The sequence below is a fragment of the Heterocephalus glaber genome, unplaced genomic scaffold (genome assembly GCF_053883595.1).
Source record: "Heterocephalus glaber isolate CG9 unplaced genomic scaffold, H.glaber_assembly_v1.0 deba00001472, whole genome shotgun sequence".
NCBI lineage: Eukaryota > Metazoa > Chordata > Mammalia > Rodentia > Bathyergidae > Heterocephalus > Heterocephalus glaber.
In genome coordinates, this window is record NW_028258315.1 from 98,599,309 (window position 1) to 98,622,328 (window position 23,020).

Below are 23,020 nucleotides of genomic sequence, written 5' to 3' on the forward strand. Positions count from 1 at the left end.
CTGGATCGCAGCAGTACACAGGCCGAGGGTGCCTCCCCTTCTTAGGGATGGCTCACCCAGCATTGCGACCTGCTGGCCAGGGGACCGGAAAGCCCTGCCAAGCCTGATGGTCCTCAGGCCTTGATCAAGACTCAGACTGACTATGGGAGGTGAGCTTTGCCGAAATATCCCTCCGGATCCCAGGCCTGACCGGCGCGCCAGGGCCATGGCTGGCTCCTGACCACACTCTGAGGCAGCCCTCAGGGCAGTTGGGGAGATCGGCAGCCACAGTGACGTCTGTCGTGATTTGCTCACACGCTGCAGTGCCAGTGTGCAGCTGCAGCCAGGTGGAGACTACTCCTGAGCGTGACGGGAGTCACCGACCGGCTGCAGGAGGGCGGTGAGAGGGCCGAGTGTTGCCCACGCCTGCCCGCCCTCCCTGGTGCCTGCGTGCACGGGGTACCAGGGAACCCCGCCTGCCCTGCCCGGATGGCCCTTCCACAAGCCCTCTGCAGATAAGAAGAAAGAATGCAGCTAAGGATCTTATCTTCCAAAGCGCTAAATACCTGTCCCCAGGGACCAGCCTGCCAGGATGCGCATTCCGACTGCTGACAGGGCTGCATGGAAGCCGGCTTGGCCTGGGGGTCGCAGATTTTATCACTCACTCGATCTTCACCGAACTGACACCAGACCTGCCGGTGCCTGTGGCCCTTCCCGCAGGTGACCAAGCACTGTAACAAAAAGCAGAGTCACCAGGTGTTTCTGATCAATGCGGGTTTGGTGCGGTTATTCGCTGATTAGCAGGGACAGATGTGCCTTTTCCCACAAGAGTGCCCCTGGCCCACAGGGACTGGGGAATGCACCCCCCCCCTCCTTCCTCCTCCTGCTCACTTTCCTTTTCTCTCTGCATTCCTAGATTCCGAGCCAGTTACAAATAAAACATAAAGTCAACAGAGCACCATGCTCCAACACACTGAAAAACAACGGTCATGGTTTTCTAGCATTTGGGGTTAAGTCTGCGGAATTCTGAGTCAAATCAACTTGGGTTTTGTCCCCTATACAACCAAGCTATGTGGCCTCTCTGTGCCTTCATTTTCTTGTAAAATGAGGACACTTAGTGTCTACTGCAAAGGGCTTTGAAAACTAACTGAAAAAAAAACCCCAAGGAATGTGCTTAACACAAATTCCATTCAAAAAATTGTTAAATATAACCATAATTATCGTTCATGCTCGTTTTAGAAAATTTGAAAAATACAGAACGAACACAAAAGATGAAGTTATAATAATCCAAACTCTCACTACTCAAGGGTGAGTGCTAGCAACACTGCGCTGCTGTCTCTCCAGCCTTGGTACCTGAGGGATCTCGAATCCTGGGTTTAGTCTGATCTTCCCCACCCACATTTCATGGAGTATTCTGGCAAAGGTTTGCTACTTAATTTGAAATGACACTTCAACTAGTATCAACTTTCCAAGTAAAATTTAAACCCACCACCCTGTTTTGTCTTAGAGTCTAACCTGGCACCCAAGCACCAGTGCTGATCTGTCCAGGACTCGGCCCGCCAGCCACAGGCCCTGCTGCCTCTCCCATACCACCCTCCCATGGGTAGCCCGGATGCTGGCGGTGAACAGTTAATGTGGCATTTACATGGGCCAGGCGGGGCACAGGGCAGTGAGTAGCTGGGGCTGGGACTTCTCTGCCCACACTCCCAACTCGGCTGGTCAACAGCCTGGAAGGAGAGGGAACGAGTCTCCCCCCTCGTGGCAAGCTCGGTGTGCTGTGTCCACACGGGCTTGTTAACAGCGAGTGTGGCCCTGTACCCCAAGACAGACACAGGCTCTGCCTCTCCCCCCTGCCCTGGGGCATAAGCAACACAGGCGTGGCCTGGTGCTTCACAGTCAGGGATAAAAAGCCCTGAGTCTGGAATGCTCAGCCTGTCCTTTTCTCTTTTGTCCAAGTTTCCCCCAGTGACTGGATCCCTACGTAGCAAGGGTCACTCACTGCAGTCTAACCCTCTTATTTCCATTCCGTGGTTTTCTTTTCTTTTTTTGGTACCGGGGATCGAACTCAGGTCCTTGCGCTTGCACAGCAGACGGTGAAACCACTGAGCTAAATCCCCGGCCCCAAACCCTCTTATTTCCAAAGAGGAAGTAGGAAACTTCACACGGATTTCAAGTTAGCTTGGCTTTTGGATCCATAAAGCCCCGGTTTTCAATCAGCTAGTGCTCAGAGGTGGCGAGGTGAGGAAGGAGCAGAACTGAGAAGCTGGAGTGCTGGGCGGTTCAGACTCTGGGCTCTCCGGCAGGAGGCTGCTCCCAGCCGTGTCCCAGGCACGGTGCGGGGGGGAGCAGGGGCTGCTGCTTCCCCGAGTGGAGCAGGGAGAAAGGGTCGGCAGCTTTACCCTTCATCTGCATCTGCGACGAGCTCGGGAACAGCTGCCCCCCTCACCTCTGACCAGTCTCCAGACTGCCACTGTGGACAGGGGAACTCGTTGCATCTCTGAGTGGTGACTTTTTCCTGGTGGGTGCATTTGTTGTCATCTAGGACGTCATTTTGGGAGTTTACACAGATAGCCCGTCTCCTCTGGCTTCCGCCGTCACAGCTTTTAGAACACTATAAGGACAACAAATTAAACAGAACCACTGCTGAGTTTCTCATACAGTGAGCTCAAGCTCCTGGCTATGCTGTCTCTTGCAACCCGTAGGAACCAATCTTCACTCTTGGCAAACTAGTTTTTACTTTGGGGAGATCTTTTCATGCCACCAGTTTATTTACCAGGTTTACATTGCTGGCTCAGGAAAATAAAGTTGGACATGGCTTATGAGGTACAGAAAAGCTGGTGATCAGTTTAATCAATCCCAATTTTCCACACGTCAGGTTGTGCCAGACATTACAAGTCAATCATGGGGTTCTTCCCTGCAGAGCCTGAGCAGGCTTGGCCATTATAAACCAATTATGGATTTCTTTTCCATACAGCCTAAATCGAGGTATCTTAACACAATCCTGCAGGGATCAGACTAACAGACTCAGCGCTTGTGAAGGCTCTGAGTGGGATCCAGCTTACTTCAGTCCAGGCCGAGTAGCGCCAGCCCCCTGTGTTACATTCGCCCGAGCACTTTTCCTGGTTGTTTGGTTTGGGGTGACTGCTGCAAAAACTGTCGTCCACCTTCTCCGTCTTCCCATCCAGCCTGCTGTACCTGGCACAGTAGACGTCCAGCGTGCGGTAGCCCAGCCCACACTGGGCACTGCATTCGCTCCTGCCACCCACGTGCCACCTGTGAGCAAACAGCGGGGAGAAAGCAACATTCCTATGGGACGTGCATGCCTTGTCCAACCATGGGACAGGGGGGTCCTTTTCTCTTCCTTAACTCAAACACCACGCAGCTGGAAGCCACAGTTACTAAGGTGCAATTTTAAACCAATGCATCCATGCAATCTTCATGGCTGCCAGTGTACATGGAAGTCAGAGGGTGGGAGGTAGAGGTCCTATCTCTAATGGTTCTCTGATACCGTCGATCTGAAATTCAAGCAACCAAAAAGAAAAAAATGGAATTTAACAGAGCAAAGGAGCAGCAATTTTATATTTAAAAGCTCATGTAATCTAACACTTGATTTGGCTTTGAATGGAGAAGCCTCCAAAGCTCAGCCCGGGAGCCCTCTGTGGTGTGGTCCTGCACTAGAAAGTGCTCGGGTAGGGATGCTCTGTGAATTAATGACAGAATGGGACTTGGACTTCAAGTGTGCTAAATTTTGTGTGCATTATTACCTCTGCATAAAGTCTCTAAATTCCTTGAAGATATGAACCATTTTTTATAAAATGTACAGACTTTTAAAGTTAGATTTTACTCTACAAATCCTCATCTCCCTTAAAGCCCACATAGCTATGAGGAAACTATGAGGAAACTTTCTCACAGACAGTAAGTGTTCAGTATCTGCTGGCCAACTGTCTAGTTCTTTCAATGCCCCAGGAACAGGGATGGCAGTGTTGAAATGTAAAAAGAAAGTAAATAAAATGCTTAAGTGGAACAGTCTAAACAGATGAACTTGAAATATGTTTGGTCAATTAGATTTACCAATCCATAAAAAATAATTTCTTTTTTTTTTTTGGTACCGAGGATCGAACTCAGGTCCTTGCGCTTGCACAGCAGGCGGCAAAACCACTGAGCTAAATCCCCAGCCCCAAAGATAATTTCTTATAATCTTCATTTGATTTTACTCTTGATTGTTAATTCTCTACTGCTCAGAAATTGAGTGCTTTTCTCACTTCCAACGTTTGAAGAGTTTTTCCATGCACACCAGTCAGCAGGAGGACGTGGGTGTAAAAAGAGGAATATTGACCACGCGATGCCATGGCATTTCTCAGGAATGCCCCAAAGTAGGTCAGAGGTGACCACTGCCATTGAAGTGGGCCAAGGAGAGTGTTCTTTAGAAACGAAAGAGCATTAGTGGGATTTTGTTCTAATCCGGAACACGTACATGAGGGCTTGTAAACCAATGCTTTATCTCATCCTGTCACAGTTTAATCAAGGCAAACTCTCACTTCCTGAAGGAAATGAGGCAAAAATATGGACCAATTCAAGAGAGGCATCTGGAACTTTCATCTGTGCCTTTTCTTGGCTGCCTTGTTAGCCTTCGTCACTGCTGTCCTGTGGAAATGTTATTTTCCATCCGGGCTAAGGGAGGTAGGCGCCCTGCCCACACAAGACAACACCCCAGCAGGCAGCAGGGCTGCAAAAATCATTTCCCTGATGTTCACACAACCCCAGAATCTAAGCAGAGAACCTAGAAGACTTTCAGGAAAGGCCATGCATTGCCTTAGAAAATTCTTCTCCAAATGTTACTGCCCGTTGTTCATGTCTCTTTCAGGACAGAGATCTTGTGTTTTGAGTTCATTATTTCATTTCATGGAAAATAAAATCTAATTGCATTTAATGACTATATTTCAGAAAAGCGTATCTCAATGTGTTTGTTAGCAAGTGGAAGGAGGAGACATGTGTGGTCATGTTTGTGTGTGGGGTGTGCAGTGCTGTGGGAATAAATGACTCCAAGAACTACTGAATCAAATCGGCTTCTACACTGTAGATCTTCTCAGAGCCTTCAGAACTCTCAGCAGTGTGCATCTCCACATGCGGGGATGTTTAGTGCAGCTTCTCACACTGGTTTCCCAAGGGTCACCTAGCAGAACTACTGATCCACAGATACACTTGGGGAAAAACTAGGACAGAGTTGACCGATTAGTAACAGTCCTCCCTGTCTTACAGGTCTGCATGTAAGCCACCGGACAATAGTGAGCAAGGTTATTCTGTCTGTCAAGGTAACGGTACAGAGCCAGGACACCTTCTTTAGCCTTGGTCTGTACCTGTACATTTTTCAGTAAACAACTTCATTTTTCCAACAGTCTATAAAGCCAGCAATGTGAGTTTGAGTGTTGACAAAATACCAGGACCTTCTGTTTAATTTTAGGTATGAGCATCTCCTTGTCTAGCACTGAGGAGCTAGAAGAAAGATAACCCTAAACTCTTCCTTTTCTCCTTTCACTTTTTAATTCCTACACCACTCCCTGACTCCTCTAGGAAAAGGCGTGGTCGCTCCTCCTCTGCCTTCCTTCGGCAGAGAAACGGGCCACACTTTCAGGCCTGCGCTCTGAGCTGCCATCCTCATTTGGTCTCGGTAGAGTTTAAACGTGTTTTAAACTGTGATTTCTCCAAATGGAGTTTAGACTAGCACACCTGACAAAGGTGCTACATGAAGCGAGAGGACTTAGCCCTGGCTCCCCTTGGGCAAGTGGTGGCCCCGAGGGGTTGGACCGGGCCATGCACTCTTGCACCGGCCATGTGGGGACCAAGCTGAGCTGCTCCACTCAGAGCCTTGGCTCCACACTGCCATGAAGGGAGCAGCGCCTAGCTCACCGGGTTATGGTGATCAGGCGGGCTGAGGCATGCACAGCATCTGACACACAGGACAAACACTCGAGAAAAGCAGCCTCGACTATTATGCCTTAGTATTGTCCTTGGTGTTTCACTCTCCAAACAGATTTTAAACATCACATAACTGCATAAATACCAGTGCAGAGAAAGCCATTTGAGAAGGCTTCCAGGGATCAAGTGAGCCAGCACCATCTCGAATTCCCTGGAATCTGCTGGCAGGGAAAACGTTAGCTTCTCCAAGTAACAGTGCAATAACAGTGCAACATTATCTCCGCTGGACCTGGTGCTCCTGAGGGGAACTGAAGGAGCGCTGTTGGTTTTCAATGGTCACCTTGTGTTCCTCGAAAGGCTCTGCACAGACTCGCCTCCTCTGCCAGCCCCGGAGCAGGCCGCACACTGTGGGCAGCGGGCCCACAGCACTGGCAGCTGCCCCTGAGACTGGGCCAGCTGGGGCCGATTCAGCTGGGGGAGAAACACCAGGTAAGGGAGAAGGGGCAGGAGGCAGGAAACGGCGGGCACAGACTGGTGGGCACGAGTCCTTCTCACAGAGGAGGAAAAGCCACGCCGAACAGGTTCTGGGAGCGCTGAGAATGGAGACAGCCTCGTCGGCAGGGAGCTCAGAGGCTGGGTGTCATGGACCACTTAAAGCTGCGCCACACCGAAGTGTGACCTTGAGCTGCTTGGATAGCTTCTGTCAGCCCTGTTTTTGTTCTGCTTATTGTAAAAATGGTGGTAATGCTTCTATCATGGCACTGTTTGAGAAATGGATAGTATAATATGTATGAGACAATAGAATAATATAAAAGCTATCCTACAGGGCTGGGGATGTAGCTCAATGGGGCCACACCTGCCTGGCAAGTGCAAGGCCCTGAGTTCGATCCCAGGTACTGAAAAAAAAATATATAAAAGCTATCCTATTAATATGAGAATGTTAAAAAGATGACACATAACTGTTAAAATCTTAGACAATGGCTGGCTTCAATTACTACTTTCACAGCAGAGGGGGAGACACAATCCTGAGTGGATATATAGGACTAATCTGAAAAGGCCACCTTTCTCAATTTATGGAGTATCTCAAGGAACATATTAACCAATTCAGTTCTATCCCATTAAACTTGAGTGACTAATTTATTTTACCCATTGACTATTTTTTACTGAAAGAACCTTTAGTTCTAATTTAACTCAACTGGCTTAAGCAAATGATTTATATGTACACTACCCAGAACAAGAATACTGCCCAGTGTCAGTATGAATGTTTACCTTTTAATGTCATTTTTTGTTTAAACAATGACTTGTCAATCTGACAATGAAAACGCCAACTTAACAATGACTTTTTGGCGAGCCAGTGAGCAAGCAAGTCAGTGACAGTGGGCAGAGGAAGGGTGGTGGGTGGGAAGGTCCTGGCTTTGAGTCAGAATCTCAGGTGAGGGCTGGCAGAGCTATGGCACACGTGTTACAAGTGCCACCTCGACTCCCTCAGCAGACATGACTAATGGATCCCAGAACTCTTCTGTTCTCGGAGCGCCTCAGGGGCCTGATGATGGATGCCCCAGCACTGCAGGCAGCGAGCAAACCCTCCCTGCTGACACGGACCTTTGCATTGCTTAGGTGCCGTTCCCGTCCCCTTGCCACGGTGCTGACCGGCTCTCTTCTGTAGCTGGACGGAGCAGCACCCCCCTGCTGCGTTCCCCTCCCATGGCTTTCACGTGCCTAACCGTGCCACCGTCAACCTTGCAGGCAATGGGAAAGCACTCACTCAGAACTCCTGCCCCAGACTTCATGCTTCCCTTACAGAGAGTCGCTGGGCTACCTAGGGATTCACATATAGATCTCCTTCCGTTCTTTCCGTGACAGTACCTTAGTGCACTGCAGCTGCTGTGTGTCTGACAGCCCGCTGCTGGTCGCTGTGCACTCTGGATGGACACAAACCATTATGGGCACACACAGGGATCCAGTTTCCCCCTTCTCTGTGGGCTTTCAAACCAAACTATCGCCTAAGATACGACTCTATCATGGGGCTGGCATCTACCCACTGAGCTGAGAGGGCTGGATGAGAATTTCTCTGGCAGTGTCATACTCTAATGAACCATTTTTTTTTTGGTACCGGGAATTGAACTTGGGACCTTGTGCTTGTGAGGCAGGCACGGTGCCACTGAGCTACATTCCCGGCCCTAATGAACCATTTTTGATTCTTAGGAGATCAGGAAACCCCCCAGCGCGTGTTGGCTGATGGGTTCCAGGGGAGTGGAGAGCTGGCTGACGCACATGTGGGAGTGGAAGGAAGGACGACCAAAACCAGCTCCTCCTGCGGATGTGCACCTGCAGACCCTCCCCTCAGAGCGAGGGTGGGGCGCCACACCTCACCTCAGGTCACAGTCTGTACCGCAGGCCTCTGTGATGGGCTCTGGCTGGGGCAGCCGATCACATCTCTGATCAGAGACAGGAAGCTGGTCGGATTCCCTGGTGCAAACAGGCTTCCGTCTCCGCACCCCTGAGCAGAGAAGGTAAAAATTATTCAGAGAAAATGACCTAGGTCACAAATTATTTAGACCAAGCACTGGCAGACACAGCCTACACAAGGCCAGGCAGTATGCATTTTCAGTTTCATGGGCACTTCCATCACACTTCTCAACGATGCCACCACGGGCCGCAGCAGCTGCCCGCTGATGGTACAGAGGCATGACAGAGTGGCTGTGTGTCACTAACACCTCCTTTGCACAGGAGGTGCCTGGCTACTGTGTTTCACTAACACTTTGTTTGTAGGGCTGATGGCAGGTTGGGCTTTGGCCCACGGCTATCGTCTGCTGACCGTAATTTAATTAAAAGAAACAAAATAAATATCCTAGACTGTGATGGCTAAAGCTACATCTCTGGGAAATTAAAGTGGCGGAGCTGATTCTGCTTGGCTTCACACGTGAGTACAACCCTCTTAGGATAAGTTCAACTTGCCAGGCCCTAGTGGCCAGACAGGGTCAAAGAGAGGACATTAGGGAATCAGGCAGGTGGAAAGTGTACAGATTACATCCACGTGGGGTTCTGAAAAAGGAAAGAAAGAAAAAGAAAGCTTTAGAAAGCTCCCGCGTCCCCAAACCTGCAGCTCCAGGCAGATACCTTGGCAGGGCTTGCTGCAGGCCTGCCAGGGCCCACGGCTATTCCAGTAGAACTGCTGCAGTCTGCCTTCAATCGGGACGTTGAACGAGTAGCGCACATCGGGGTTGTATAGCTTCCCCACTGACAGCACCTGGGGAGCAGGGGCAGATGGACAGAGGTCTGCGGACTGCATCCCAGGAGGGAGGGAGGGGCGTGGCTCGTGGCCAGATTTCTACCTGAAGCACAAGCTCTTGGTCAATGCGGTCGGTGGAGTTAATTCTCTCCACTATGTTGTCAGAGCCGCTGTACTCAATCATCGCCTTCCCGATTCGGATTTCCTTTTTGGACATTGTGACAACGAAGTCCCCGTTTAGCAAGAATTCCCCTTTACTGCTTGACAAAGCTGTGGATGAGAAAATACCCTGCTGATCGTCTGCTAGTGACCAGCCGTGTGGAGCATGAAGGGCCCTGGGACAGGCAGAGGTTGAAGGCTCAGGAACTTTCAAGTCCAGCAAGCATGAGCTCACTCTTGGTTTGCCCCTTGCCAGCTGTGTGGCTCGAAAAGTCACTCTCCGTCTCTGTCTCCAGCTCTACTTGTAAAGCAGAGCGAGATGGTGCCTGTGGAAGCTAAGTAAGTGTAACACAGCGTTATCAGACTGTGAGCCCGGCCTTTGTTACGGGCCACACTGCAGGATTACAGATGCAAGCAAAAGCATTTTGGCTTGAAAATGTATCCCAAAGAACTGAATACTCACACAACCGGTCCCCACGTAAATACATAAAGCTGCACATGTCACAATTAGTTGAACTGTTGAGTCTTTGTCAAGTCTTCCTTGCCCAATGATGAAATCTGAAACTACGAGGTCAATCTGATGGTCTCCTGTCACCTCCCCGTGAGGCCCCTGCAGGTCTGAAAAATGACCCACGATGCTTCCCTCTCTCCTGCTCTGCCCTCCCCTCTCGCCCCAGGGAGGTTGACAGTGAAGCCACCGGAGTGCTGACGACATGCTGGGGCAACTTCCCCGGCCAGAGCAAAGACACGGTGGCTCCCTTGCTTGCCCTAGTCTCTGGCTGTGGGGAAGCCGGGCCAGTGGCCAGGCTGGGAAGGTGCCCATGTAAAGGCCCTGGCAGCCAGGGGTGAAGAACCAAGGCTTTTACCCAGAGCTTCTGTGTTCATCATCAGGAACTGGGTCCTTCAGCTTCAGTCCAGCCTTTGGATGACACCACAGCCCTGACTGCCATCAGGACGGTGCCCTGACGCCAGCCCTCATGCCCAAACTCCCAAATTCCTGATGTGAGAAACTGACGTACACATTTGCCACCCTAAGCCACCATGTCTTGAGGTAAGCTGGCGCTGCTTCGTTCACAAGTGTATCTATTTCTTACTGAGCATGGGAGTAGGTGTTCAATAAACACTTAGTTTTTAAGACTGAATGAACCTGCTGTAAATCTTGCAAAAGATGAAAGAATCAACGAAGGTGAAAAAGAAATGTTGGAAAACTGCTTGAAGCAAGTGTGAAGCCCCTGGCTAAATGAGGACCTGACGAAAGCAGATGAATTGTGGTCTGAAAGAGTAAAAGTCCTAGAATCAGAAACGACGGTCACCAGGGGCTGGAAGGAGGGGAGAGGGGAGAAGTGTGCCTAAAGGGACAAAGACCGAGTCGTGGGGGATGAACGGCAAGAGCGTCCTGCACCGCACATGACTGCTCGGTAGGAGAGCAGGCCCGAAAGGCCTACGCTCCCTCACACAGACATAAGAAGACGGCAACTGCTCCAGAAGACGCTAAGTCTGATTATTTTGCAATGTATCGGTGTATCAAAATGTTAAGCTGTACAGTTCAAATATATACAGTTTTCAGCTGTTAAATATACCTCACAACAAGTGAAAAAATAAAGAATGGAAAGAAACTTGACATGGAGGATGAGCCAACAGCTGCCTCCAAGGGGAAATTCACATATGAAAGGCTCAAGACCACCGAGGTAAGAAAGCCACAGAGCCCTCGCTAAACGACTCCCGCTCCGAGTTTCGGAATTCAGAGTTTGAATTCACATTTCAACTGAAGAAAGTACTACTTTCCTAAGATACAACCCCCCTGGAAAACATATGCAAAACTATTTCATGGTTTTTTTATTATCCATTCTAAAAACTGGCGTGGTCAAAATTGAAACAGAACATAAGACAAAATACACTGATCTTCATGCTTTTTGATTATTTTCTCAAAGTAAAATCCCAATTACATTCTCTCCCTCCAGTATTTACTACGAACTTCTGGTTCCATTTTAAGAAAGCTGCTCCTTCTCCTGGCGGGTCCCTCAGCGTGTGCACCCCGTCAGGCCAGTGTCTCCTTACCACACCTCTCTGAGGTCGGGTCCAGTAAAGATGCCCACGCCATGGTTGAGAACAGCATAATTTAAAGATTCAAATTAATTTTCCCAGGCCAGGTGTCTTCTAATCGTGAAAATCTGTCTCTAGAGCTTGCTCACCACTAACATTTTCCAAGGGACTCAGCAAATGTGCACTAGATGAAAAAAGGAGCTCAGGCAGTCTTTTGTGCACAAATAGAAACCAAATATGTTTAGGTTCCAGAGCTTTGCAAATTTAAAGCCCTCATTTGCTAGACTGCAAGAGGTTTTTAGTAAAGAAATCATTTAAAAGTTCACTTTTGTTTGAAAACTCAAGAAAGACCCCAACCCTTAGTAGGCACTCATTTGATGACTGGTTAAAGCTGAGACCTGTGACCAGGGGAACGGAGCGGGACTGGCAGCCGAATGGCTTTCCCAGGCCACGTAAACCTCGGACAACCCTGCTCTGTTCTGCCCGAAGCTCCCACAGCCGATCTTGAGGCAGAGCTTCCCTGGGTCACTGAGGGGAGACAGGCTGTTTCCGAGGCTCAGACAGCCCAGGGCTGGTCACTACACGGTGACATGCTTTCAACAAAACCACCGGATTCTTTCAAGTTCAACGGCATGCTAGCTACCCACCTGACACGTCGCCTGAGGGGGAAACAGAATGTTACGTGGCAGGTCTGTAAACTAAGTGAAAATCCAGTGTTGTTCAGATTCCTGGGTCTGCTCGGGTTAATCCTGGGGTCTGCTCCAGGCTCCCACTCATGCGTGTGCTGACTCCGCCTCCCCTCCCCATGCTCCTTCTCCCAGGTAAAGGTGGGGAGCGGGGGACAGAGCTCAATGGGGAGGCTCCTCCCAGGATTGCTCTGAGAAATAGTTTAGGCCTAGGTATCTATAAAGTCATCAGATGCAAGGAAATTCCTGCTGCTTTGCCCCTGATCGATCCCACCTTGCCACTGCCACAGTTCGTCAGGGGTTAAGTGTCCCGGAGGCAAATAAGCATCACCGAGAGGGCTACTTTTTCTCCGAAAGAGACGCACATGGCGGCCATGGGACAACTGGGCTGGAGCCCACTGGGAGGGAGGGGGCTCTGACAGCAGACTTTCTGCTCCGGTACCTTGTGAAACAAATAGTTTCCTGAAACGAGAGCCTCCTGCTCAGTCTCCTGCTAATGCGATTAGGGAGCTAATTTCCTGGGTTGCCTCCCCCCCCCCCCCACCGCTGCACCCACCAGACTGGGTTCTGCAGAGGCCTCTCCTGCAAGATGCACCAGAAGAGCATGGCTAATGGGCCTTATACGGCCACTGGGGAAGGAGAGAGCTGGCTTAGCCACAGTGCCAGTGCCAGGCCAGGGTGGGGTGTGGGCTGCACCTTGCCTCAGGCGCCGGGTAAACATTCGCACACCTGCACTGGAGGGCACCACGCTCTTCCTAGCCTCTTGCGCAACCACTTTCACACTCGGGTTTCCCTCCGAGGACTGTGACTCGCTCCCCACACTTGTGCACAGGTCACATTTGCTGCTAGCCAGACGGTGGCAGGCTGGCAGGTGACTTTCCCGTAGTACTCCAGGAAAGAGCCATGAATGGCCCAGGCCACCTGTCCCAGATGACAAATCTCTGATTCTGTTCTCATTCTTACAAGGAGATTGAGAAACCTCCAGTGAAGAATAAAAGGTTACCAGGGGCCCTCCCTGAATGCAGGTACCTGACACAGCCTGATTAAGTAGAAATGAATTAAGGCCACTACTCGGAGGGAGATTTTTTTCCCAAGGAGAAGAATAGAAGGGAATCCTTCTTCCTTTGAGGAGAAGAAAAGCATAGCTTCCAGCTCTTGGGACATTAATTTATAACAAAGACTGTATGTAATGATGCTTGATTTAATCAAGAAGTAGTAAGGCCATGCAAACACATGCTCAAATTTATAACCAAGTGCATGGGTACAATGTTTGACCCATTTAATACAATGGAGAAATGTAAAATGTGGGATCCCCCAAACAATGAGAAAATGGTTCCCAAGAACTTCATTAATTTTATTTCAAGTCTTCTGTATGTGGTGCTGAGATTGCACCCAGGGCCCTGTGCATGCTAAGCACACACTCTGACACTCACGTCACCGCCAGCCCTGTCTCTTAGGAAGTTGGCACGCCTTTGGGTATTTAGGGTTGAGACAGCCATGGAGCAGCAAATACAAGTGAGACTACACGGCCTTTGAAAGAAGGGACAATCTGTATCTCCAAGGTGACTCCATTCCCCATGAAGCACATAGGAGGCTCTCAGCCAGGACAGCAGGAGGATGCCTGCTCAACAGTCCAGCGATTGTTTCTTCAGTGCCTGTTTCACACAGGGCTCGTACCAGGGGCTGAAGACGCAAAGATACAGCCCTGATCGTAAAGCACCAGCAGTCACATGGAGAGTACGTGTCAAGCCTTCACGCTCGGGATGACAACGCCCTTTGTCATCACTCAGGTCAAAACCTCAGAGTCTTTGACTCTCTTTCACTCGGAAACAGCCTGGACTCCTCTTTCTTTATGCACCAGATCCACTTCCTCAGCAAGCCACGATGGCTCCAGTTGTACACGATACCTGAATCTGCCATACATTGCCACCTGCACATTCCCTCTGTCTCTCAGGTTCTTAGAATGACGTCCCGGGCAGCACTGCTGCTCCACTCACACCCTTCCCCACTACCTGGGCACAACGTGATGCCATAATACTGTTCCAAAACATAACCATGATCGCATCGAGTCCTTCCCTGACTCAGAGCTGCAGAAGTGCCCGTTGTCTCTCCGCATATAAGCCCAAGTCCTCACATCGGGGGCAGGATCTCTCCTATCAGCTGCAGGGCATCTAGGAATGTCCACTACTCTCAAATAGCAACAGCCACCCTGACCTCCCTCAGCTCTTCAATCAGACATGCTCCTGCTTCAGACTCGGCGACCGCTCTAACCTCTGCCCGTCATCATTCTTTCTCTTATTTCGAACATTTCGACTCTACAATCCCCACTCCATCCTTGGTATCCCAACTTCCTTCATGGCGTTCCGATTTCCAATACCACTTATCACCTTCTAACAGTACAGAGTTTGCCTGTTAAATTACTGTTTCCTCCCATGAAAAAGTATTACTTCGGCTGGTGGTTCACATGTGTAATCCCAGCACTCTGGTAGGCTGAGGCAGGAGGGTCATAAGTTTGAGCCCAGCCTGGGCAATTTAATGATTCAATGAAACCCAGTCAAAATAAAAAAGAGGGCTAGGGAAGCTCAGTTGTAAAGGCCCTGGGTTCAATCCCCAGTACGAAAAGGGGGTGGGGGTGGTACTGAGAAGACAAGGATTTTTCATTTTTTTTGTTTTGTTTTTCATCTGTTTTGTTCACTGTGCCTAACATAATGCTACTGCACATTACATAAGGGAAAGAAAGGTAACATACAGCAGAAAACGCCACCCCGGAGCAGGGTGTGACTATTACTGTTCATTGGCACACTTGGCTAAAGGGTCACCCTGTCAGTGCGTGAGCCACGCGGACATTCGGGACACAGACGTAGGCTCTGTCTGAGCTGACAAATGCCCACTAACCAGTGCAGTGTCCAAATGCCAGGGCTGAGCCTTCACTAGGCTGTGTTCAGATGGGTAAACCAAGCTCCCACCTGGACACTTCAAGAGAGAAAGCCCACCGGCTTCTCCAGAGACTGACTGCTCTCCAAGACTCCCCGACTTCTTCTTGGTCTGGGTACCAGCCCTGCCCAGGCCTCCCAGGGAGGAGACGTGTATGCAAGGCGACACACTGCGTCCCTGCCCATCATCCCAGCGGTGCCCACGTCCTTTCTTTCTGCAAAGGGCAGCAGACAAACTCCATGAGCACGTTGGCAGTTTAGAAGATAATGCACCGAAGTGGAGACCGGACTGGGCAAACAGCCAAAAACCAACACAGGGTCCTTGGTGTGCTGAGGTTTAAACATGAGGTACAGATATGAATTAGTTATGTGATTAAAAATAAGGGCTAGATATGAATTGATCCAGAGAGAGATGAAGAATTTGTATAATAACAGAGGCGGCTGCTCTAGGAACGACTTGAGAAAAGTGCTACCATAGACTCTTTCAGAATGACCAGGCAGAATGAAATACTCAGAAGGCCTGCCTGTGGCCTGCTCCTGGTGACAGCTGCTAACTGGAGAACTAAGCCCAGCCATACCTCTACGAAAACGGCTGCAAGTCAGTCACCCACCAGACAGGCTTTTTAAAAGACCCACTGAGAGCAGTGATTTTATGCTAATCTGCAAGTACTTTGAAAATGTGAATTGGGGCCTTTCTATTTTGTAAAATCCAGAGTGAATCCCTTGATATTTAATACTGCAGTAACATAACCCTTGGGTCAATATTCTGAGGGTGTAGCTGTGAGAGTGAAATAAAATAATGATTTCACATCAGCATCTGTGAGAGCCATGACAACTGAGAGCTTGCCACATGCCAAAGAGCGGAGAAGTGGCAGTGAGCAGACGGCTCCGGAAAGCCAGACCACAGGTAGACGGCGGGGCATCCCGACTCACCTAAGTAGTTGTCATCCTCGGATTTCCCTGAGAAGCTGTGCTGCCGCACATCAATACTGGTAGCACCAGCTGGAATTCGGACCACGGTATTGTAACCTGGAGGGAACGTAGCAGAGGGTCAGCTCTCCATGTCTCGGTTCACTCTCTTTAAGAACAGAACAGAAAGTAAGCAGCAAAGGCACACAATTCTCACTGCTAGGTGCCTTTGAGCTAGACAGATAATGCAATACACGCAGCAAGAATGATATGACACTGGATGTTAATACTTTCACATATTACATGTGGCTGACAAACTTTAAACTCTTCATCCTCCCGGTCTTAGGAGGAGAGTCTTACCGTAATGCACGGCATTAAAGGTTCCTGCCACAGTTCTGCATGAAGAATTATCACCACCACACACTCCACACTTATCTCGCCGGGCTTTTGAGTTTAAAACATGATCGCATCCAGCTTGCTTTTGAAAAGAAAATATTTGGAATAAATGATCATAGTTAGAGAAAATAAAATGGCAGTAATGTACTTCTTTCAATGCTCTGCATTCAAAATGACAAAAAAAGAAAGCAATATTCCCTTAAACTTGCAAGGGTCGATTGAGAATCCAAATTGTCTACATCCTTGCTACTTAAAATGTGGTCCTTGCAGCAGTAGCCATGGGCATCCTGGATGCTGGCCAGGAAGATAAAATCTCAAGACCCACTGGATCTACTGAAGCCGACTGCGGATGAAGTCTGAGAAGCACTCGGCTACAAATAATAGGAGTAAATGAGAAAAGCTGCCATGGAATGAAAACAGGCTAAACCAAGGGGGAGGGTGGTGAGGACAGCATCCAGCTAAAGAGCGCACGCCTTATCCCAGGGCCACTGTAGCTACGGCTGCTATCCAGCCAAAGATGCCCAGCGTTGATATGTTCTAGCTTTTCAGGAGAGGCAGGGAAATGTGACTATATGTGAATCCTCCATGTTTCAGTGGCACAGTGTGACTGCAGGTGGTCAGTCTGAAGCCTTCTGCTTGGTCACCTGCCTCTGGCATTTCGTCACCTACAGGACTAGTGTAGTACAGTGAGGTCCAGGAGGACTTCAGTAATGACAAAAGGCCGAGAGAAGAGGGCCCACGTGCTTGTCCATTCTGTTCCTCTGTGTGAACTAATCGTGGAGGAGAAACCACCAAGCTTCTGTGACTGGACTGACAAGGACATTTCCGCAATGAATTCTGACAGAGAGAACAGCAGAGGAGTATCAAGCCCGTGAGGAATCCCTGCTCCGATGCTTTGCTACCTGCCAGAAACGTCTCAATTATCTTCCAAGAGTAACTAAAAGGCATCTTAGAGGCATCTCAGGTTGAGCTGTGGGTGATCTGAGTGAGGGCCCGTCTTCCTCCTGACCTCTTTGTAGAGCACAGCTGTTCAATCTAGGAACTTGCTGTCAGGAAGCATGCGGGATTATCTGCAGCATTCAGATACGTGGGTGTGTACGTACATCGGTGCAGCTCATCTTTGGGGGTTCTGAGCAGACCCACCCAGAGGCTGAAAACATCAAGAAATGTCTAGGCCGCAGTTCTCAAACTATGGTACCAGGTGCATCAGAGCAGGTGATGCTGATGCTAAGAATGGTTCCGGAGCCACACTTTGAGAACCAGGCCTGGGAAATACGAATAGGAGCAACAGCTGTTCTACCAAGAAAGCCACAAGCCCCATGGTGGCAGCAGGCAGCGCATTGAGGAAAAGACTCTGGAACTCACCCGGCAAAGGCCTTGGACACAGATATCATTCGTATCCTGGCCACAGGGAGTCCCATCCACCACTCTGTCCCGGAGCTGATAGTAGGCCGTGCTCCCAGCCACTCTGCAGAACAACTTGCACCGGTCCTTCATCAAGACTAGAGGAGAAACCCGCACGTGACCTGAAGCCTGGGCACCACACCAGCCTTCACAGGGCAGGGGCCTGCCTGGGGCACTTACTTCCGCTGTACTTGGGGACCCAGCGCACGGTGGGCAGCAGCCCGTTGATGTTAAAGTGCTTCCCGTCAAAGTGAGCACACTGTTCGTCCCGGAAGTCCTGCTTCTGCTTGAGACACGGCTCCAGGCTGCAGGACTTAAATTTCATTCTGCGTCCTACACAGTATTTCCCACCATGTCTTGGCCTGAGAAAACACACAGAACACACACACTGTCGTAAGGTGTTCCTGCCCCTCACTTCCCACCCGACTCCCTGCTCTCCAGGGCAAGGCGGGGCTCCTGATTCTCAGAGTGCTTCTGCCCCCGCTCCCCGGCCTGTGTGCCTCAGCACTGCCTCCACAGACTCCAGAACATTGGGAAGGCACGGTGTGCTCACGTTCACCTTGGGGAAAGATGCACGGACACACATCCTGGCTGGGTCACTTTCCTTCCCTGCCCTCAATTTCAAACCCACAGGAGGGAAGTAAGAAGCAGACTGAGGTGCCAGGCGGCCCCTGGCCCGTGCGTGGAGCAGCTCTGTGCCTGGAGCTGCTCACAGGAGACCGGTCCAGCCTCCAGTGCCCTTGGCCTCCGTTCTCTCTGTCCTCCCACCCTCTCCCACATAACCGGGGCGGAGGGCACAGGTCCACTGGCAAGGAGAACAGGAGAAGCAGGAGCAGGGACACTGGTTTCGCTGCCTTCATGGCAAAAGAACAGTTTTATTGGGACAGAGCCACACTCGCAGTGTTCTTTTATGTGGCCCGCTCGGCGGGAAGGTGAGTGGCCAAGCGTGGCCGTACAGCCTGCCAGGCCACAATATTCACTCGCGGTCTGTTCAACGGAAAGGCGGCTGAGTCCTAAGCTTCTCTGGTGTTCCTGAGCCACTGTGCAGTTCCTGTCTCTGGCCACAACCATGCTGAGAGGCAGGAACACCTCGTTTCACGGCAAGGGAGTGGGGTTCACACAGGGTAGGCAAGGCCGCACGGGAGCGGCTGGCGAGAGCCGCCCGGCCCTGCCAGCCGGAGCTCGAGATGGTGCTGCAGGCTGACCCTCTTGAGACAGGCCTCTCCCGAGCCGACACCGGTTCTGGGTCTTCATGAGCTTTTTCTGTAAAGACAGACTATAATTTCTCCCTTAGTCACCCATATGACCCTAATGAATGCGAATGTTCCCTTCTGCACTGTGTGGTATTCCTCCTGTCCTAGATGGTGTCCGTTCTGTCTGCTTTGGATGTCCTGTGCAGTAGGGAAAGATTTAGCCAACTAAATTTACCTTCAGGATGGAAAAAATTAATCTTAGAATTTGGTAATTTAGCTGGGTAGCTATTTTTTCCATTTAGGCAAATACTGAAAGTTATAAAAAGTCCAGATTTAAAAAGCAAGATTAACCACATTTTCCAACTAGTATGATCCTTTAAAGATATTGCGTGCTAAATGGGGATGGAAAGGCCTTAAGACAATCGTCAGATTAATTACTATCTTACACAGCCAAGTTGGCATTTCCTTTCCGAGCACATGGCACGGCGGTGCCTGTCAGAATGAGGGAATGGGGACAGCCTGTGGCCGCAGTGAGGAAGGAATCTCTCTCTGCAAAGATCACCACGGGCTAATCACGGGGTATTCTACCTATGAAGAAAGCTGAACGCTGGTCTGTAAATGGGCCTCAACTTTTGCATTTATTTACAGTGAATGGGGCAAGGCAGATTTAGGCTAGCAGAGAAATCTCTAATGATACAAGTGGACCTATGCCTGCAGGTCCTGAGGAGGAGTCTGAGGGCCACTACAGAGTGTGCTGAAGGCACTCTGGGTTTGCTTCGAGGGGAGGGGCTGTACCAGGCCTGTCCAGCAGGGCAGTCTGCAGACGGGGACCTGCGCTTCCTTACGAGTCACAGGCTCCTCCATTCGGGAAAAAGTTCATCCAAACTAACTGCTTCAAGGGCCTGAGACTTAGCTCGGTGGCATGGCACCTGTCTCGCAAGCAAAACGCCCTGAGTTCAATCCCCGGTACCAGAAAAAAAAAAAAAAAAAAGAAACAAAGAAAGAAAAACAAACTAACTGCTTCAAAAAAAGCTTTGCTTCTATTCTTACAGCCAAAAATAAAATTTGTTATTCTGGATGAAACAGATATGTATCTTCAGTGTTGTTTAAAGAAAGATTTCACAAGCAGTTGCTATGTAAAAGCTCACGTGGGAAATGTCTAGCTCACAGTCTGTTCTTTTCTCAAATTCATGAGTTTATTATATTTTTAAATTTAACCAATCTCCTAATTTAAGAGCAAAATAGAAGCCCTAGAAAAGGGAAATTCTCTGTCTTTCATATGGAATTGGTGTGATTTCTTTCTATTTTACTGGACTGAAAAATTCTATAAATCATTTTATTGCAGGCCCCAGGAAGCTCACAGCCAAACTCTGAGCCCAAACTATCAGGTCCAGAGCCCCTGCCTGAGGATGCACCTCTGGTCCAGAGCTTGGTCTTGTTTTCTTACTCTAGCTTGTGTCTTTGGTGGTCATGCTTTAAATTCTACTCTACGGCATGTTCTTAGGGGTCAGGAGGCCATGTTATCAACTGTCCAATCCAGGACAGTAAAACTGAGAGCTAATGGCAGGTAACCTCCCTGGGGACAGACACAAACTGGGACCATCCTGTGAACCAAGACGTGCGATCCTCTTTGGTGTAGGGCATGGATCAAAATGGAAATCAAAAATGAACATTTAAAGACAAAAAGAAATTGGGGCCCAATCTGTAGCACTACATACCAGTTCAGTCCAAAAAACTAGGGGGCCAAGACTAGAAAGCACATGGTTTCTACAGCTTGGTCATGATATAGCACCATTACATAGAAAAGCTGCTTTTTTGGCTTTTTTGGCTTTTAAGGGAAAACATTCTAAAAACACAGCTTTGGATGACTGGATGCTAACTAAGTCTACTCACATCAATTCTGTGGAAAAAACAAAAAGAAAGAATCCAGTGATCTTACTGGAAACATATCCTGGGTCACAAAAGAGGGGCATGAGACTGCGCCCTAAGGACCAGTCACCTGGCAGGTGGGTCCCAGGAAGGAGGCTCTCTGCCTCCAGCAGGATGGCAGCAGCCACTTCCCGCACCTCGCTCGTCACGAGCCTGTCTGTGCTCCACACTGAGCCGGGCCTCGCCTGCTCGCCCTCTTGGCCCTGCGCCCCCTCTCGCTCTACACTCCCCAGGCAGTGTGACCACAGCACTCAGAGCCCACCCCCTTCCTCCTCTAACGGGGCAGCCCGACGTGCAACTGACGGGGGCGTTGCATCTTAATGGCACATGTCGGTGCCCACACTCGGCTCTGGGCAGGACTGTCTTCAAACCTCCCTTATGAACAGCACGGAGAGGACCTTTACTCCAGGGCTTTAATGATTCGGTGCTTAACTTCTGAATGCCAGGGTCTCTGTTTCGCTTTGAAGCTCAGGACTCTTTTTGCTGGCAGCGTCACACCGAGTGGTTTTCTTGTTGAGCCTGTCCGATCATGGAGTGATTTATAGCTCTCCACATTACATTTAGGACTGCTCTAAGATTCTAAAAAGGGGGAAAATCCTAACACAAAAGAGTGCTAAACATTTCTTTTGAATGGAATATCCTTGAATCAAAATTTAAAAACATTCGTAGGCCTGCTATCTGAAATATAACATTTATTATACAATAATAATTTTGCTCAATGTAGATGCCAGTTTTGCAATTTATAAAGAAATTACCACATTTGCAGTTAGATTAAGGGGCCCGACTCTAAACTTCAAAGAGCTAGGACATGGAGTTGAGCTTTAAAAGCAATATTAGTCTTATTTTAAATTACATGATACCGATGCCATGTAATACATATTATATCCACAATTTTTTAAAAGTCTGCAATGACACACGTCAAATTACTTTTCAGGGATTATTTCTTATGGAGAGTAGCAGGGGCGGGGCTAGGAATAAAGATGTCATGTTTTTACACCATCTTTGTGTGCCTGACTGTGGGACATGCCAACCAATGGCAAAGGCAGCAAGCAGTGGACAAACCTGACAGTCAGGGGTCTGGGGAGAAAAACAGTCACACAGAGCAGGGTCTGGGGACACAGAGCTGGGGTACCGAGCCCAGGTCTTCCCGCCCCTCCTCAAGCCCTCCCCTCTGCCACCGGGGACTTACTCTGGTTGGTCGCACTCGCGAATGGCCGTTTTGATGCCCCCGCCGCATGTTCTGGAGCAGGTGCCATAGGGACTCCAGCTTCCCCAGGATCCGTCAACCGCTGGGCCCTCCATTTCTTTGGGAACACAAAACCCAAACTTGCAGTGCTGTGTTTAACAAGGGGAACAGTGAGGGAGAGGCTGGTGCCGCGACCCCCGTATGCCCAGCGGTGCTCTTCCACACGGCCCCCAAGAGTTCTTCCCTTGCTGCCTCGCAAGCGGCACACGCACCACTGCTGTGAACCAAGGGCACGGCGGGGGTCTTGACCTTGCGCTTATTGATTTCAGGCTGCGCCTGGCTCAGAAACACTGGCCGTGAGTCTGTGGCTGCAGGCTGCAGGTGGGCGGGGCTCTAGTGGTGGCAGCTGTCCCCTGCACACCAAGGCCCTGGGCTGGGAGAGCGGGGTGGAAGTGGGCTGCAGGCCACAGCGGGCACAGCATCTGAGCCGTGCGTCTCCATTCACAAGGTCTGAAGATGTCACAAGAGCGGTAAAACGTAATGCTCATTGTCCCTCACTTTAACTAAATCGGGAAGAGGGCAGAGGGGGCTGGTTATACAGCCCCCATACACTCACTCCAAGAAAGCACTTAGGGTCAGAGTAAAGCTCTTACACAGAGCCCTAAACTATTATTTTTTTGTTACTAATGATTTCAGAAACCCAAACCTGCAGCAGGAAAAGGGCCGTGATGTTTAACAACTAATAATAATAAAACAAAATCAAGCTCCTCAGCAGCACAGGGAGCAGGGAAGCCCATTCCAACCCGGCCACTGTCATTGTCGGGGTGTGAAGCCCTGACACGGGGCTGAGGTCACTGAGCAGGGGGCAAAGGAAGCATGTGGCAGGAGGGGAGGCCCACGGCTCGCTCAGACCCCTGGAGTGCAGCGGCTACTGTGAGGACTCGAGCGGCAGAAGCCAGGGTGGAGGCCAGGTGGGCGCAGGGAGAGCGGACGGTCAGGGCGGACGCGGTGGGCACAAGCCATCCAAGGGTGCGTGCAGCTTCCTCGGCCCCCAG

General features: G+C 49.9%; 1 protein-coding gene across 12 annotated transcripts in view; it reads right to left on the bottom strand.

The window, feature by feature from the left end:
* The window catches only part of Adamts9 (ADAM metallopeptidase with thrombospondin type 1 motif 9), a 141,169-nt gene that overhangs the window by 80,560 nt on the left and 37,589 nt on the right, over nt 1-23,020 (bottom strand). For all 12 annotated transcript variants that reach the window (XR_002391439.2, XR_015439206.1, XM_013068095.3 and 9 more), the window contains 11 exons: nt 21,969-22,114; nt 17,838-18,019; nt 17,619-17,755; nt 16,218-16,335; nt 15,882-15,977; nt 9,231-9,397; nt 9,016-9,145; nt 8,269-8,395; nt 3,042-3,252; nt 2,426-2,590; nt 546-710 (listed from right to left, as the gene is read on the bottom strand). Coding sequence is in view for 10 of the 12 variants with exons in the window: in XM_013068095.3 (XP_012923549.2) it covers nt 546-710; nt 2,426-2,590; nt 3,042-3,252; nt 8,269-8,395; nt 9,016-9,145; nt 9,231-9,397; nt 15,882-15,977; nt 16,218-16,335; nt 17,619-17,755; nt 17,838-18,019; nt 21,969-22,114 (1,644 nt within the window). In the remaining 2 variants the exon portion in view is untranslated. The remainder of the gene's footprint in view (nt 1-545; nt 711-2,425; nt 2,591-3,041; nt 3,253-8,268; nt 8,396-9,015; nt 9,146-9,230; nt 9,398-15,881; nt 15,978-16,217; nt 16,336-17,618; nt 17,756-17,837; nt 18,020-21,968; nt 22,115-23,020) is intronic.